This window comes from Lissotriton vulgaris, chromosome 3_1 (genome assembly GCF_964263255.1).
Source record: "Lissotriton vulgaris chromosome 3_1, aLisVul1.2, whole genome shotgun sequence".
NCBI lineage: Eukaryota > Metazoa > Chordata > Amphibia > Caudata > Salamandridae > Lissotriton > Lissotriton vulgaris.
Window position 1 is genome coordinate 1,097,880,535 of NC_141689.1, and position 15,874 is coordinate 1,097,896,408.

Below are 15,874 nucleotides of genomic sequence, written 5' to 3' on the forward strand. Positions count from 1 at the left end.
TGGCAATTAGGTGCTGGTGCTGAGCACCAGGAATCACTGGCTCAAATTAAGCACTGCAAAATACCCATACAGCATGTTTTTAAAAGTCCATAACTGACTTGATTTGCAAATGTGGGTCACATTTATTACCTATCTGGTTCGCTAACCGGGGCCACTTTTATTTTGATGCATAGGCCTATTGCTTTATCCAAGTCCGACCCTGCTGACTACAGAAGAGCCGAGTTTTGGGTTATTATACCAAGTTTCAGGTAGTGAGACCTGGTGATACCACACTGGGATTTCCCGCGACGGCACCTGGGTGGGTTTGAAGCAAGTAAGGTACACCGGGGAGCCGATACCATAAATCAGCTTTACGATGAAACTACCGCACTGCTCCCACTCTCCCCTCGGGTGCCGTAGGCCTCGGCATGCCTGCTCCTGTGCCTGTGCGCTTCCTCTGGCAAGAGGAATGCAAGCGAAACTCCCCTGCTTGCATGCGGGCGGCGCTCTCTCTGCTCTATAAAGACAGGCTGCGGCAGAGAGGAATATCGGAGCAGCCCCTCACGCGCCGACGGCTTCGCACGAGCTCCCGCCGAGTCCAACTGCCCCTGCCTTCAAACCACCGTTCTATTGAGGGGCCCAGCACCAACTGCTCCACCAACTGCCAGAGCTCACAGCAGGGCGAACGCCCGCTGCAACGACCAGTACACCTCTAGTTCACAGGTGACACAAATCTTCCAAAGGTCCTCCTCCCCCTCTGCCCTCACGCGAGCTTTGCCTAGTAGTAACGCGCGCACACTCCTGTGACAGCGTGACATTTTCTAAGTGATTGTAGCTAAGACCCTAAGATCAGTGCCAGCCCTGTCCCCGCCCTGAATCTCACTCCCAGTGACAGCACGCGCGCACACGCCCCAGTGAAAGCCCTGAGAGTACACACAGCAGCAGCAGCCCGCACCCTTGCAGCCTGTGAAGTAACTGTCAGCGCCGCCAGGATGAAGTGCCGCCAGACTCACCCCGTCCTTCTTCTCGGCGGTAAGTCACGTTCTGCTCGTACCCACCTAAGCTCCTGGAGCGAGGCTTCTTATTGATCATTTCATGATGCCTGTTTTGTTTATGACCCACTGATGAACTATATTTATGCGTATGAGTGATGTTTGTACATTACTGATCTTACTCGCATCACCTGTGGCCACTCTCCATTCAAAGAAAACGATTATTTTACCAATAGTAAGTTCACCAGCACAGAGCTCGCTGGCATGTTACTCTTGATCAGCTTTTTAAAATTCTATATACAGGGGCTCCAACCGCAGTTTGACAGTTCTGAACATATTACCATTTTTAATGGTCCTAGATTTATCGTTCCCGAAAGGATGAATGGCGGAGTTGGCCTTATTTGTGAGCAAGACTGTGAGACTCACCTACAGTTAGCGTAGCAACCTTACCTAACGTGCAACTTGTGTTTTGCTACGATGAAAGTTTAATGAGTACCTAGAATTAAGACAAAATTGTCTACCTTGCTGACAGTAGCCTTCATTGTGTAACTTGGCCTCAATATTCTGTCATGTTATCAATTCTTAACCGTTCCTACATTGTAATTGTTCGCGTACGTTTTACGAATGCAAATTCATAGAGGTTGCATAGACTATGAACTTTTTTTGTAATGTTGCGGATAATTATTTATCTTCATACAAAACTTGTTGTTAGTGCGCAGCGTCTGTAAGGTCACTGTGTGGCTTGAGTGCAAGAAGGGTAATTTCAGAGGGACCTAATAGCTTGCTGATTTATGTAAGCTCAAGTGTGCACCAATTATATGTAACTCTAAACAGTGTACATTTAGAAAGTGTGCTACAAGGCGTATTCCATAATGTAAACAAAAATGTGTTCTGAATTAAAGTGATACAACTTTTATTATGAATGAATTATTTTCAGAATTATGAGGCGAATCTATATACTTAGGGGCTGAGGCACACTGTGTAATAGGCAGAGGACACCAAACAGTTACACATACATTTAACATGGCAACGGTGCTGTCGCAAATGTGTAACTATGAACTTTTAACTGAAATCCCAAGCAATATCCTGAGGATAACAATTAAAACTGGAGACCTGTCCTTTATTATATGCGTAGGATGATTTCAGGGGTTTCATTTAGATGCCTGCGGTGTAGGAGTCTAAACTGGGATTCTTGCGTCCAAGGGTTCTGATTCACAAAGGGAAAATTACATGAGCAGATTTACTCACATGTAGATCAACTACTACACTCAGGTGTAACGCTCCACTTTTTAGCTATTCACCATTTCCGAATGGAGATATACTCGTAGGTGTAGATTTACATGTCTCCACCCCTCCAATGAGGAGTTGGAGTCACCTTAGACTGCATTGAGAAACAAATTATTATTAGTAACTTTCTCGTGTTATTTGAGATCTCTGCCACCTGGGTAAAGATTTCCCTATGGGAAGGATAGGGACATTTAATAATGTTTATTTTGTAAACAAATAATTAAAACATTTTTTGGGTAAAAGATTCATATAAAATACATTTAAAACATTGATATTTTACTTAAACGAATAAAATAGGAAATGTCAGCAAATACATGATAAATAATGACATAATTTAAATACATTAATAATATCATTTCTAAATGCTGTGTTATAGATAGTAGTTTGAGTACCCATTTTATTAACATTTCTGTTTTTGTTTCATGTGTGGTAAACTTGATTGCAAGTTTTGGAGGTATACTTTTTACATATTTTAAATATATTAAAAAGTAATTTATTTTAAAAATAAGTGTTGTTAGAAATTGGCCTTCTCCAATGGGTCACCCTAAACTTTTTACCTTCCTCCTCCCCCTTTTCTGACCTTGTTTTTGTTGGCTTTAGGACTCTGCGTAACTTACGACTGCTAACCAGTTGTAAAGTGCATTTGCTCTCTCCCTAAAATGTGGTAACATTGGTGTATACACAATTGGCATATTTAATTTACTTGAAAGATCCTTGTACAGTGGTATACCATATACCCAGGGTCTGCAAAACATATGTGTGAGACTTGGCCCTTTCCCCAGAAATTTTTCGCTTTTTATCCCCTGTTAATTTAGGATGCCCCTATTGAAACAACAGTGTGTAGGCCTTGGGTGGTGGAGAATGCCCTGTGTAGTTTAAAACTAGTGTTAAAATGCAGGTGCCTTCTACCCCTAATATGGCTGCCACAGACCACTGCTGCAGCAGCGTGGTTTAGTGGGCGCATTCTAGTAGCCAGGGGCTGGCTGGAACCCTCAGGCAATGTATCCATCTTAGCCTGCCAGCCTGCCCATAGGTAGAATGGTGGAACCACCTAGCACCTCCTGGAACCTTCTGGAACAGGTGAGGTGACACCAACTGACACTACCAACTGTCAACTGGCACTATAAAAGGAAAGGGAGGGAACTTTCCTGAGGAGAGAAGCTGAGAGGAAGACCTGGGGAAGTACCTACGCAGGAGGATAGGCAGTGGGGGTCAGGGCAGGGTCTTATGATGCTGGAATGACAGGGCCTAGAGTGCTGCTTTACAAGTGTTGAGGTATCCTGTTCCCCCCCCACTGACCTAACCCCGCGGAAGGGAACCCCCAGGGACCCCTTGAAGGGATTGGCTGAGAAGAACTTGGAACACCAGCCACCAATTTATCCCCCCTTCAAGGAATAAGAAACCAAAGGAAACAAGAAACCAACTGCTATTTACAAGGGCGCAAGAAACAGCTGCCAAGAAGAAATCAAGGAACCAGTAACCAAGAAACTTACAAAGGCGCAAGGAACATAAAGCGCCAAGAAGAGACTGAATCTCCACAGGACATTTGAAGAGCCACCCAGGTATTGGCGCTGTGTTGCTCCCTGTGCCCCCTGACGCCACCTGGGGTCCCTGCGCTAACCTACCGCTGCTGTTTGGCATGTCCTGTGAGCTGCCTCTATTTTAAAGCAACTGCTGATGAAGCGCCAACCTAGAAACTGCCTAAGCGCTACATTGCCCTCCAAGCGCTTGACTGGTGAAGAATTGCTGTGTCCTGTGGGAGCGCTGTGAATTGCCTGCAGGGCTGTGGAAGTTGCCCCCCTGTAAAGCGCTGTGAAGTGCCCCAAGTGCTAGGACTGCCTGCTGAAGCGCTATACTGCCCGGGAACTGCTGGTCTGACCGAGCGCTGCATGCCCCCTAAGAAGCGCTGGCATCGTGTGCCATCCAAGCGCTGATAATTGCTCCCCTCAAAAGCGCTGTGAACTGAGACTTGTACCCGGTAAAGCGCTGCGAAGTAACCTGCCAAGCGCTGTTAACTGCTCCACTGCTGACCCCTGAAAAGCGCTCTTATGTCGCTGTGCCGGTGAAGCGACCGGAAGTAGTGGAAGAGCGCCACTGATCGCAACCTCGCCAAGCGCCTACCTGTAGCGCCTAGTGAAACGCCGTGCTTTGCCCCCAGGCGGCCCCCAGTGCCAGGAGAGGGCCGCCTCAGCAACCGGAGGCGTGAGGGAGAAAAGGCGATGTGTCTCGGCGTGACCTGGGGCCGCTGTCACCGCCGCGGCCCGGCCGGAGAGTGAGGGATCCCAGCGGAACCAGCGCCGTCTTTGTGACCCCCCTCGGCGGCCCCCGTGTACCAGGAGAGGGCCGCCGTATTGTACGCCTGAGGAGGCCTCCGCGCAATCATCAACAAGGCCGCGCTAGGCCTGAAGCCGGCCTCCGCCCCACGTGACAGGGGCGCGTGCCACGCCCCCGTCGAGCGCCACTGGCGCGCCCCCAGCATCTTCACCCCTATTGGTTACTGGGGTTGCGGACGTCACAGGAGGCCCGGGAGCCGGCAACTTCACCTACGGAGGGCCCTGGTGGAGTCCAAGTACCCCTCTGCCCGAGCAGGCCCCCGGAGCGCCGGACATTAAAAGTAGGCCGCGTGAGGCCTTCCAGGTGGGCCCCTTCATCCCCGAGGCCTGCTGAGACCTACGCAAGGGCCTTGGATAGGCCGAAGAGACAGGTAATCCCCGGGGAGGTGAGCGGAAGGCCGGAGAAGGCCCGAGTTCGCCCCTCCCCCGGGGCAGACTGTTGTTGGGCTCCATTGGCCCAGATTAATGGCGAAGAGTAAGCCAACCCCCAGGGAGGAGGGCGGAAGGCCCCAGGAGGCCCAGAGTTCGCCCCTTCCTGGGGAAAACTGGTGACTGGTCCACGTTGGCCCTAATTAGCTCAGGAGAGTCCCCTGACCTGGGCCAGGACCCCTAAACACCGTGAGGGCATCACTTGATGGAAGGGAGGGGAAAGAAAGTGCTTACAGGCCTACTGGGCCTTTGAACTGTGCCAGGAATCTATGTTTAGCCCTGCTGAATTGCCTATGGAGACCCTTTATATTAGAAAGGCCATGGGGGAGATATCATATACTCAGGAGCCCCAGGAGATGTGTGAAGTGCACAGGCCAGGTGCATACATTTAATGTAATGCAGATTTTCTACAAATGTATGGGTCTCCTTGCCTGTTGAGTAACTGGTTATTGTTATCTAAAGGAAATGGGGGGCCATACCTAGTGAATTGGGGTCCAGGTTCTAATGGGATGTTTACCCAGTGAAGTGTTTACCTAAAAGGATGCCCGTACTTGCTATATAAAATGCCTATGCTTGATTTCTAGGGTAATGTTGATTCCTGATTAGGGAAGGGTTGCTCCTATTTCCCTGAAGTGTTTACTCCTGATTAAGGAGAGGTTTACCTTGGTTAACTAACTGTTCTACATAAGGAAATGTGTATTCCTGTTTAGAGGAGTGATGAAATGCACTGTTGCATATTAGGATGGAAAGCCCTATAGGAATATTTGGCACTGGGTAGTTAAATGTCTAACTCTGCCTAGTGCGATGCCTTTCAGTTATCTAAGAAAACGTTATTCCTGCAGGAGTGTGTTTTGCAAGTAAAAGTTGATTACTTACCTCCAAGGGGGTAAACCAGAAGATTATTCCTGATTCCTTATTGAGCAGCTGGTTATCACTCATGTAAGGTGGAAGGGCCTAACTTCTAACAAAGAGTGTCACATAGAGAAATGCTCTGCCTTTAAGGGAACGTTTTATGTATACTATGTTGAAATGCCTAAATGAAATGCTGGTTTTCCCCAGTGAGGTGTTTTATTCCTAAATAGGGAGATGGTTAAACCTACACAAGGGGTTATTTATTTATAATGAAATGTTTTTGCCTCTTTAGTGTCATATTTATTGAAATGCTTCCTGTTGTAACTCCTTAATGTACTTGATGCAGGTGCTGACCAGGAGCAAGGCATAGGTCAGGCCTGGGTTTTACTAAAAATGTATTTCTTACAGGTGATGATGAGGAACCAGGCCAAGGTCAGGCCTGTGGTTATTTAATATTTAATATTTATTATTTATTCATCCAGTATTTATTGCCAAGTGTTCTCACACATGTATTTTAATGGAAAGCTAATAAGCTAATTTTATGATGAATTCCTAAAACCCTGATCCTGCTCTATCTTAATAAAGTTAACTTGAGTTTTGACATAAGCTCACTGGAGTGGTGTCCCTAATTGCGTGCCCATGTTTCTGACTCAGTGGTTGCGTGTGCTGCATGGTTGCTTAACACATAAGCTTTCTGATGCCTACCCGCTCGTGCCATGCTACCCTAGGGGACTGGTGACCCCAGTTCCAACATATTGGTGTCGAGCGGTGGGATCCAGGACTTGTGACCATGCAGCACCCTCCATTGGGACAGGGTGCACAGCAATTGGGCTGCACAATTATTGTGTGTGTAAGCCAAAGTAATTGACCCCTCCACTGTCTAGCCTGTGAGTGTATCAAGATCTGTTAGACCTAATCCTGTCACCCACGTCCTGGTATCTTTTCCCAGATTTATCTGAGTCCCCACCTGGCATAATGGAGTTTTGTCAGGGGATGGGGGTGCCTGTTGGGCGGAGGGAAGAAGGAACTCCGTACCATTTTGGGGGCACGGGTAGGAGCCCACCCAGAGGGGAGAGGGGATGGGGAACAGGAGGGGCAGGTCACACCCAGGGAGGCGGGCACACCAGAAGACCCAGGCCTACTCAAAATTGTTGTGTCTGACAATGTGCTACCGGGAGGATGTTCTGGGGCAGGGAGTAGAGTAACTGGGGGTGTGCGTCGTCTAAGATGATAGAGCATGAGAGGGAGAGTGAGAGCCTTGCAATGGATGGGAGGAAGCTGGTGCACAGGCTTCAGCTAGAAGAGTTAGAGCTGAAGGCCTTGGAATTATGTGTACCAGGTGCTTCCAATGGTGGCAGCGTACCCGAGGTTCGGAGTTTAGACCAGTCACAGAGTGTAGGACCTGGACTGGGGTTTCAGGATCAGGAATTGCCTGACCTGGAGGGTGGGGTACCGGTAACTAAGGACCCTACCAGAGTGACTCTCAGGGGTACTACTCCAGGTGGGAGGGTGCGGAACTCTGGGAGGGGGTGCAGAGGGAGGAAGGACTCTCCTTTGGCACCGGTCCAGCCACAGGGCGCAGATCCTGGGTTGGGTGGCTAGGTTCAGGGGTTGCCTGCCCTGGCGGGAGGAATCTCTGTATTCAGAGTTCCTCCGGTTGTGACTTCCAGGGGTACCTATCCTGGGAGGAGGGTGCGGAACCCTGGGAGGGGGTGCAGAGGGAGGAAGGACTCTCCTCTGGCACCGGTCCAGCCACGGGGTTAAGATCCTGGGTTGGGTGGCTAGGTTCAGGGGTTGCCTGACCTGGCGGGAGGAATCTCTGTATTCAGAGTTCCTCCGGTTGTGACTTCCAGGGGTACCTATCCTGGGAGGAGGGTGTGGAACCCTGGGAGGGGGTGCAGAGGGAGGAAGGACTCTCCTCTGGCACCGGTCCAGCCACGGGGTTAAGATCCTGGGTTGGGTGGCTAGGTTCAGGGGTTGCCTGACCTGGCGGGAGGAATCTCTGTATTCAGAGTTCCTCCGGTTGTGACTCTCAGGGGTACTACTCCAGGTGGGAGGGTGCGGAACCCTGGAAGGGGGTGCAGGGAGAGGGAGGTCTCGCCCCTGTCACCAATTCAACTTAAGGGTTTAGACCCTAGGTTGAGGAGGAGAGTGGAAAAAGGTACCACGGGCCTGGGGCGACTGCCCCCCACTCTGAGAGAGAGTAAGGGCCAGAGACATCTGGATTGGAGGTCTGTCCTGGCCGCATCCCACTAGGAACACCAGTGGGGTGGTTGGATTAGCGAGGATGTCATGGTGGTATTGGGCCTGCGTCCACCTTTTTCCGCCCCAAGCAGGGAAGCCCGTCAAGGGAATGATCAGTCTACCCTGGCTTTTGACTGGGGGGGGAGATGTGTGAGACTTGGCCCTTTCCCCAGAAATTTTTCGCTTTTTATCCCCTGTTAATTTAGGATGCCCCTATTGAAACAACAGTGTGTAGGCCTTGGGTGGTGGAGAATGCCCTGTGTAGTTTAAAACTAGTGTTAAAATGCAGGTGCCTTCTACCCCTAATATGGCTGCCACAGACCACTGCTGCAGCAGCGTGGTTTAGTGGGCGCATTCTAGTAGCCAGGGGCTGGCTGGAACCCTCAGGCAATGTATCCATCTTAGCCTGCCGGCCTGCCCATAGGTAGAATGGTGGAACCACCTAGCACCTCCTGGAACCTTCTGGAACAGGTGAGGTGACACCAACTGACACTACCAACTGTCAACTGGCACTATAAAAGGAAAGGGAGGGAACTTTCCTGAGGAGAAAAGCTGAGAGGAAGACCTGGGGAAGTACCTACGCAGGAGGATAGGCAGTGGGGGTCAGGGCAGGGTCTTATGATGCTGGAATGACAGGGCCTAGAGTGCTGCTTTACAAGTGTTGAGGTATCCTGTTCCCCCCCCCCACTGACCTAACCCCGCGGAAGGGAACCCCCAGGGACCCCTTGAAGGGATTGGCTGAGAAGAACTTGGAACACCAGCCACCAATTTATCCCCCCTTCAAGGAATAAGAAACCAAAGGAAACAAGAAACCAACTGCTATTTACAAGGGCGCAAGAAACAGCTGCCAAGAAGAAATCAAGGAACCAGTAACCAAGAAACTTACAAAGGCGCAAGGAACATAAAGCGCCAAGAAGAGACTGAATCTCCACAGGACATTTGAAGAGCCACCCAGGTATTGGCGCTGTGTTGCTCCCTGTGCCCCCTGACGCCACCTGGGGTCCCTGCGCTAACCTACCGCTGCTGTTTGGCATGTCCTGTGAGCTGCCTCTATTTTAAAGCAACTGCTGATGAAGCGCCAACCTAGAAACTGCCTAAGCGCTACATTGCCCTCCAAGCGCTTGACTGGTGAAGAATTGCTGTGTCCTGTGGGAGCGCTGTGAATTGCCTGCAGGGCTGTGGAAGTTGCCCCCCTGTAAAGCGCTGTGAAGTGCCCCAAGTGCTAGGACTGCCTGCTGAAGCGCTATACTGCCCGGGAACTGCTGGTCTGACCGAGCGCTGCATGCCCCCTAAGAAGCGCTGGCATCGTGTGCCATCCAAGCGCTGATAATTGCTCCCCTCAAAAGCGCTGTGAACTGAGACTTGTACCCGGTAAAGCGCTGCGAAGTAACCTGCCAAGCGCTGTTAACTGCTCCACTGCTGACCCCTGAAAAGCGCTCTTATGTCGCTGTGCCGGTGAAGCGACCGGAAGTAGTGGAAGAGCGCCACTGATCGCAACCTCGCCAAGCGCCTACCTGTAGCGCCTAGTGAAACGCCGTGCTTTGCCCCCAGGCGGCCCCCAGTGCCAGGAGAGGGCCGCCTCAGCAACCGGAGGCGTGAGGGAGAAAAGGCGCTGTGTCTCGGCGTGACCTGGGGCCGCTGTCACCGCCGCGGCCCGGCCGGAGAGTGAGGGATCCCAGCGGAACCAGCGCCGTCTTTGTGACCCCCCTCGGCGGCCCCCGTGTACCAGGAGAGGGCCGCCGTATTGTACGCCTGAGGAGGCCTCCGCGCAATCATCAACAAGGCCGCGCTAGGCCTGAAGCCGGCCTCCGCCCCACGTGACAGGGGCGCGTGCCCCGCCCCCGTCGAGCGCCACTGGCGCGCCCCCAGCATCTTCACCCCTATTGGTTACTGGGGTTGCGGACGTCACGGGAGGCCCGGGAGCCGGCAACTTCACCTACGGAGGGCCCTGGTGGAGTCCAAGTACCCCTCTGCCCGAGCAGCCCCCGGAGCGCCGGACATTAAAAGTAGGCCGCGTGAGGCCTTCCAGGTGGGCCCCTTCATCCCCGAGGCCTGCTGAGACCTACGCAAGGGCCTTGGATAGGCCGAAGAGACAGGTAATCCCCGGGGAGGTGAGCGGAAGGCCGGAGAAGGCCCGAGTTCGCCCCTCCCCCGGGGCAGACTGTTGTTGGGCTCCATTGGCCCAGATTAATGGCGAAGAGTAAGCCAACCCCCAGGGAGGAGGGCGGAAGGCCCCAGGAGGCCCAGAGTTTGCCCCTTCCTGGGGAAAACTGGTGACTGGTCCACGTTGGCCCTAATTAGCTCAGGAGAGTCCCCTGACCTGGGCCAGGACCCCTAAACACCGTGAGGGCATCACTTGGTGGAAGGGAGGGGAAAGAAAGTGCTTACAGGCCTACTGGGCCTTTGAACTGTGCCAGGAATCTATGTTTAGCCCTGCTGAATTGCCTATGGAGACCCTTTATATTAGAAAGGCCATGGGGGAGATATCATATACTCAGGAGCCCCAGGAGATGTGTGAAGTGCACAGGCCAGGTGCATACATTTAATGTAATGCAGATTTTCTACAAATGTATGGGTCTCCTTGCCTGTTGAGTAACTGGTTATTGTTATCTAAAGGAAATGGGGGGCCATACCTAGTGAATTGGGGTCCAGGTTCTAATGGGATGTTTACCCAGTGAAGTGTTTACCTAAAAGGATGCCCGTACTTGCTATATAAAATGCCTATGCTTGATTTCTAGGGTAATGTTGATTCCTGATTAGGGAAGGGTTGCTCCTATTTCCCTGAAGTGTTTACTCCTGATTAAGGAGAGGTTTACCTTGGTTAACTAACTGTTCTACATAAGGAAATGTGTATTCCTGTTTAGAGGAGTGATGAAATGCACTGTTGCATATTAGGATGGAAAGCCCTATAGGAATATTTGGCACTGGGTAGTTAAATGTCTAACTCTGCCGAGTGCGATGCCTTTCAGTTATCTAAGAAAACGTTATTCCTGCAGGAGTGTGTTTTGCAAGTAAAAGTTGATTACTTACCTCCAAGGGGGTAAACCAGAAGATTATTCCTGATTCCTTATTGAGCAGCTGGTTATCACTCATGTAAGGTGGAAGGGCCTAACTTCTAACAAAGAGTGTCACATAGAGAAATGCTCTGCCTTTAAGGGAACGTTTTATGTATACTATGTTGAAATGCCTAAATGAAATGCTGGTTTTCCCCAGTGAGGTGTTTTATTCCTAAATAGGGAGATGGTTAAACCTACACAAGGGGTTATTTATTTATAATGAAATGTTTTTGCCTCTTTAGTGTCATATTTATTGAAATGCTTCCTGTTGTAACTCCTTAATGTACTTGATGCAGGTGCTGACCAGGAGCAAGGCATAGGTCAGGCCTGGGTTTTACTAAAAATGTATTTCTTACAGGTGATGATGAGGAACCAGGCCAAGGTCAGGCCTGTGGTTATTTAATATTTAATATTTATTATTTATTCATCCAGTATTTATTGCCAAGTGTTCTCACACATGTATTTTAATGGAAAGCTAATAAGCTAATTTTATGATGAATTCCTAAAACCCTGATCCTGCTCTATCTTAATAAAGTTAACTTGAGTTTTGACATAAGCTCACTGGAGTGGTGTCCCTAATTGCGTGCCCATGTTTCTGACTCAGTGGTTGCGTGTGCTGCATGATTGCTTAACACATAAGCTTTCTGATGCCTACCCGCTCGTGCCATGCTACCCTAGGGGACTGGTGACCCCAGTTCCAACAATATGTAACTAGTAGGCCTGCAGCACTGATTGTGCCACTCTCACAAATAGCCCTGGAAACATGTCTCAGGCCAGCCACGCAGAGCCTGTGTGTGCAGTTTCACTGCCACTTCGACTTGGCATTTTAAACCCTTTGCGAATTCTTGTGTAAGTAAAAGGCAGTTCACAAAATGCAGTACACATACTTTTAAGTTTTGCATGTCCTGGTAGTGCCAAGCACCCAAATTCGTTTTTTTTGCTGTGAGGCCTACCCCTCTCATAGGTAAACATTGGGAATTCATTAATACACTTTTAAGATGTAATTCCTGATGAAAAAGGAGTTTCTGATTCTTTGGAAGGGTAATGATAAATCCTCTCTACCTGTAAAGAGCAATTTAACATTACTTGTTTAGAAATGCCAGTTATAGCGGGCATTTCTCTGCTCTTACTGCTATGTGTGCCTGTAGCCTATCTTAAATACACGTCTGGGGTAGGTGACAACTTCACTTTGTTCATTCCCTCCAGACAGCCAAAAACACAGGAAGGTTAGGTGTGTCTCAGCACTCATCTGTATTCTGATGGCTATAACTGGGCAAGAAAGGAGTGAGGAGCTGATACTTAAAACTGAATATGTAGTGTCCTATCTTCACACCAAGGGCTGATTACACCCTACTGATAGTCTCAAGCCAGGGATGGGAAGAAAACACCTGGGTGCACAACAAGGACCCTTCTTTGAAGTCACCCCCACTTCAAAGGCACAACTAGGTTTAAGTAAATGGGCTCTGACCTTACCAAGACAGTACACTACTGGACCTTTGAAGAACCCTGTCAGGGAGAAGAACTGCTGTGCTGCTACAAGTACTGCCACTCTGTTAGACTGCTGCACTGGAAGAGCTGCTTTTCTGCTCTGATGTGCTGACTGCTACCCGCTACCTTGCTGAATAAAGGATTAGACCCATCTCACTTGAACCCAGAGTGACTCAGAGGGCTTGCTAGCTTTCCCCCTGTTCTGACGTCTCAAAGCCATCAAAGACTTCTTCTAACCTTGCAACAGCACCTGGACTCTGCCCTCCATGAGTCCCGCCTTGCCAAGAGGTAGCAATCCAATCCTGGGCTCTTAGAAACGCTTGTTTTTATGCTGACCCAGAAGAATCCACCCATCAACGACTTTGTGCCAATCGAAACCGACACATTTCTCTGATGCAGCTGCTGCCCGATGAGATTGCATGGCTCGATGGCGAAGGACTGCGCGGCTCTACAACAATGGATCAACTGCATCGCAAAGGACTTTGTTGACGTGGTTTCACTGACTGTGTGGATCAGAACTGACACATCGCCTACATCCACGGGATCGACGACAACTCATCGCCTCTCTGCTCCTTGCACAAATAGTTTACTCGTCAATCAATCAGTCATATCATTTGTAAAGAGCACTACTCACCCATGGGGTCTCAAAGCGCTGGGGGGAGGGGAAGGCTGCTATTGCTCGAAGAGCCAGGTTTTGAGGTGGCTTCTGAAGGTCAGTAGGTCTTGGTTCTGCCGTAGGTGGTTGAGGTGGGTGTTCCAGGTCTTGGCGACAAGTTGGGAAAACAATCTGCCGTCAGAGGTCGCTCTTTGGATTCGGGGGACTGTGGCGAGGGCGAGGCCGGTGGAGCAGAGCTGGCGTGTGGGGGTGTAGAAGCTGAGTCATCTGTCGAGGTATGCTGGTCCGGTGTTGTGGAGTGCCTTGTGTGCATGGGTGAGGAGTTTGTAGGTTATTCTCTTTTTGACGGGGAGCCAGTGCAGGTCTCTCAGGTGGGGTGTGATATGGCTGTGGCAAAGGATGTCGAGGATCAGGCTTGCAGAGGCGTTCTGGATACGTGGCAGCCAGTCAGTCAGTCAAATACACTTTATTCGATTTGTTAAAATCATAAAAGGCATAAAAAATGTACATACATACATATAAATTGAGTAATTCATGTATTTACAAACTCAGTGCAAGGCCTTTTTGAACAGATACGCTGCAGTTAATCAGGTTAAAACCGAACGGAATAATAAAATCAATCGGAATAATACATTTAGTGGCACATTTTTTGTTTTAATTCTGATTGCCGCCACTGGAAAACTGGCCACAAAGAAAATAATGCGGGTGCTACTCAACAACTGGAGATGAGTGAGAGCAGGCCTGACTTGAATAAAGCCGACCTCTCTCAGGATTGGTAACAGATATTTTTTTCTTATTTCTGAATAAAACCCGCAAAACATAATAAAATGCATGGTATCTTGTTGCTAAAAAATTGTCACAGTTACAAGGCGGACCTCCTTCAGGTATGCCCCACGATTGGTAGCTACCCAGGGAATGATGTATCAGGTTGAATCTAAATTTGGTTAATAAAACTCTGTGAAAGGGTTTAGTTACAATTTTAAGATATGGCTCAAGTGAGGGGGAAATAGCTAGCATGTAATGCAATCTAACTGTGGGTTTCAATAGTTCCTGCTCCTCACGAGCCAATCTAGACCTATCTATAAAGTGCATCTTGATCCAATTAACGTCCTCCCTCCTAATGCAAGATGGGGTTAAAAAGAGCTCCGGGCGTCCTAACTGGGTGAAAGAATTTCTCAGGTATTTCAGCCAGGGTACTTTTTTAGCATAATCCAGTTCCATAACATCATTCAAGATAGCATGATTCAAATTTATTTCTTGATTGAGCCATGTTTTTACCCAGAATGTTAATGGAGCTAATTTCAGCTTATCTGTGACGTAATCCAAGCCCACCTCAGAGTGGATCGAAAAGGTAGGGGTGGACTGGGGAACAGACAAAAGGTATCTCAAAAACCTATTTTCCACTCCTTGGATCTTTTCGTGAGATACATAGCCCCATAAAGATGATTAAACATATGTGGCAATTGGCATGCATTTTGTGTTGTATACTTTTAAAAGGGCCTCCATGGGCCTGGCCCCTAGCCGTTTTGAAAAGCCCATGAAGGCTGACATGGATCTAGCCACGGATATACTCTTGGCCTTGATTTGAGGGGCCCACGTCCCCTTCTCATCGAAGAGAACCCCTAAGTAGGAAAAAACGGCCACCCTGGAGACCACCTCACCCTTGCACACAAAGATTTTGGATTTACACTTATTTCTATTATGGCCAACCACAATTGAATGGGATTTTTTTGCGTTAATCTTTAGATCCAACCGATCCATGAAGACCCCGAATAGGTCCAACAGTCTCTGAAGTCCCACTCCAGTACGAGCTAATAAGACAGCGTCGTCTGCGTACAGGAAAGCCAGTAATGTTGCATCTCCTACACCCGGCACGTCCACCCCTGGTACATCTAAATAATTTCACAAGCCATTAATGTAGATGGTAAGGAGGGGGGCCAAAATACAGCCCTGTGGCACTCCTCGCTCCGATTTAAAACGACTCGTACACCTGCCCTCCTTGGTGACCCTAAACTTTGCAAACAACTCCTGGTGAAGGAACGCCATAAAGTTTACAAGTGATGGGTCAATCCCGATCTCCAAAAGGATTGGCCACAGCTTAGCCCTATTCACCAGATCGAAAGCTGAGGAGAGGTCCATAAAGGCCAAAAATAGCGACCCCTCCTTCGCTACCATATACTTGGAAATTAAAAGATGCAGGTTTGAACACTGATCCAGGGTGCCTCTCTTTTCTCTAAACCCATATTGTATGTTTGATTAAACCCCACTTCTCTCTATGTTATCCCTTAGCTTTAACAGTAACACTCTGCCTAGTATCTTAATCGCAGAGTATAACAGGGAGATGGGTCTATAGCACGCCGGATCATCTCGCTGCCCCTTTTTAAAGATCGGCACGATGATTGAAGTGGCCCAAGTGGCAGGGAAAGTATTACCATTAGCAGCGTAAAAGACATTTGTTAACACCTTGGCCCAAATTTTTGGTGAATGTCTATAAAGGTCTGTTGGTATGCCATCTGGCCCCGGGGCCTTGTTTTTAGAGGTCTCTGAAATTGCTCTCTCTAATTTGTCATAATTAAAAAGTAGGGGGGCAAACTCGGG

General features: G+C 49.1%; 1 protein-coding gene across 1 annotated transcript in view; it reads left to right on the forward strand.

Moving 5' to 3' along the window:
• The first annotated feature begins 529 nt into the window (after positions 1-529).
• The window catches only part of LOC147727483 (proepiregulin-like), a 128,164-nt gene continuing 112,819 nt past the window's right edge, over positions 530-15,874 (forward strand). Inside the window, exon 1 of the mRNA XM_086961557.1 lies at positions 530-1,011. Within this exon, the coding sequence (XP_086817683.1) occupies positions 972-1,011 (40 nt within the window). The 5' untranslated portion in view covers positions 530-971. The remainder of the gene's footprint in view (positions 1,012-15,874) is intronic.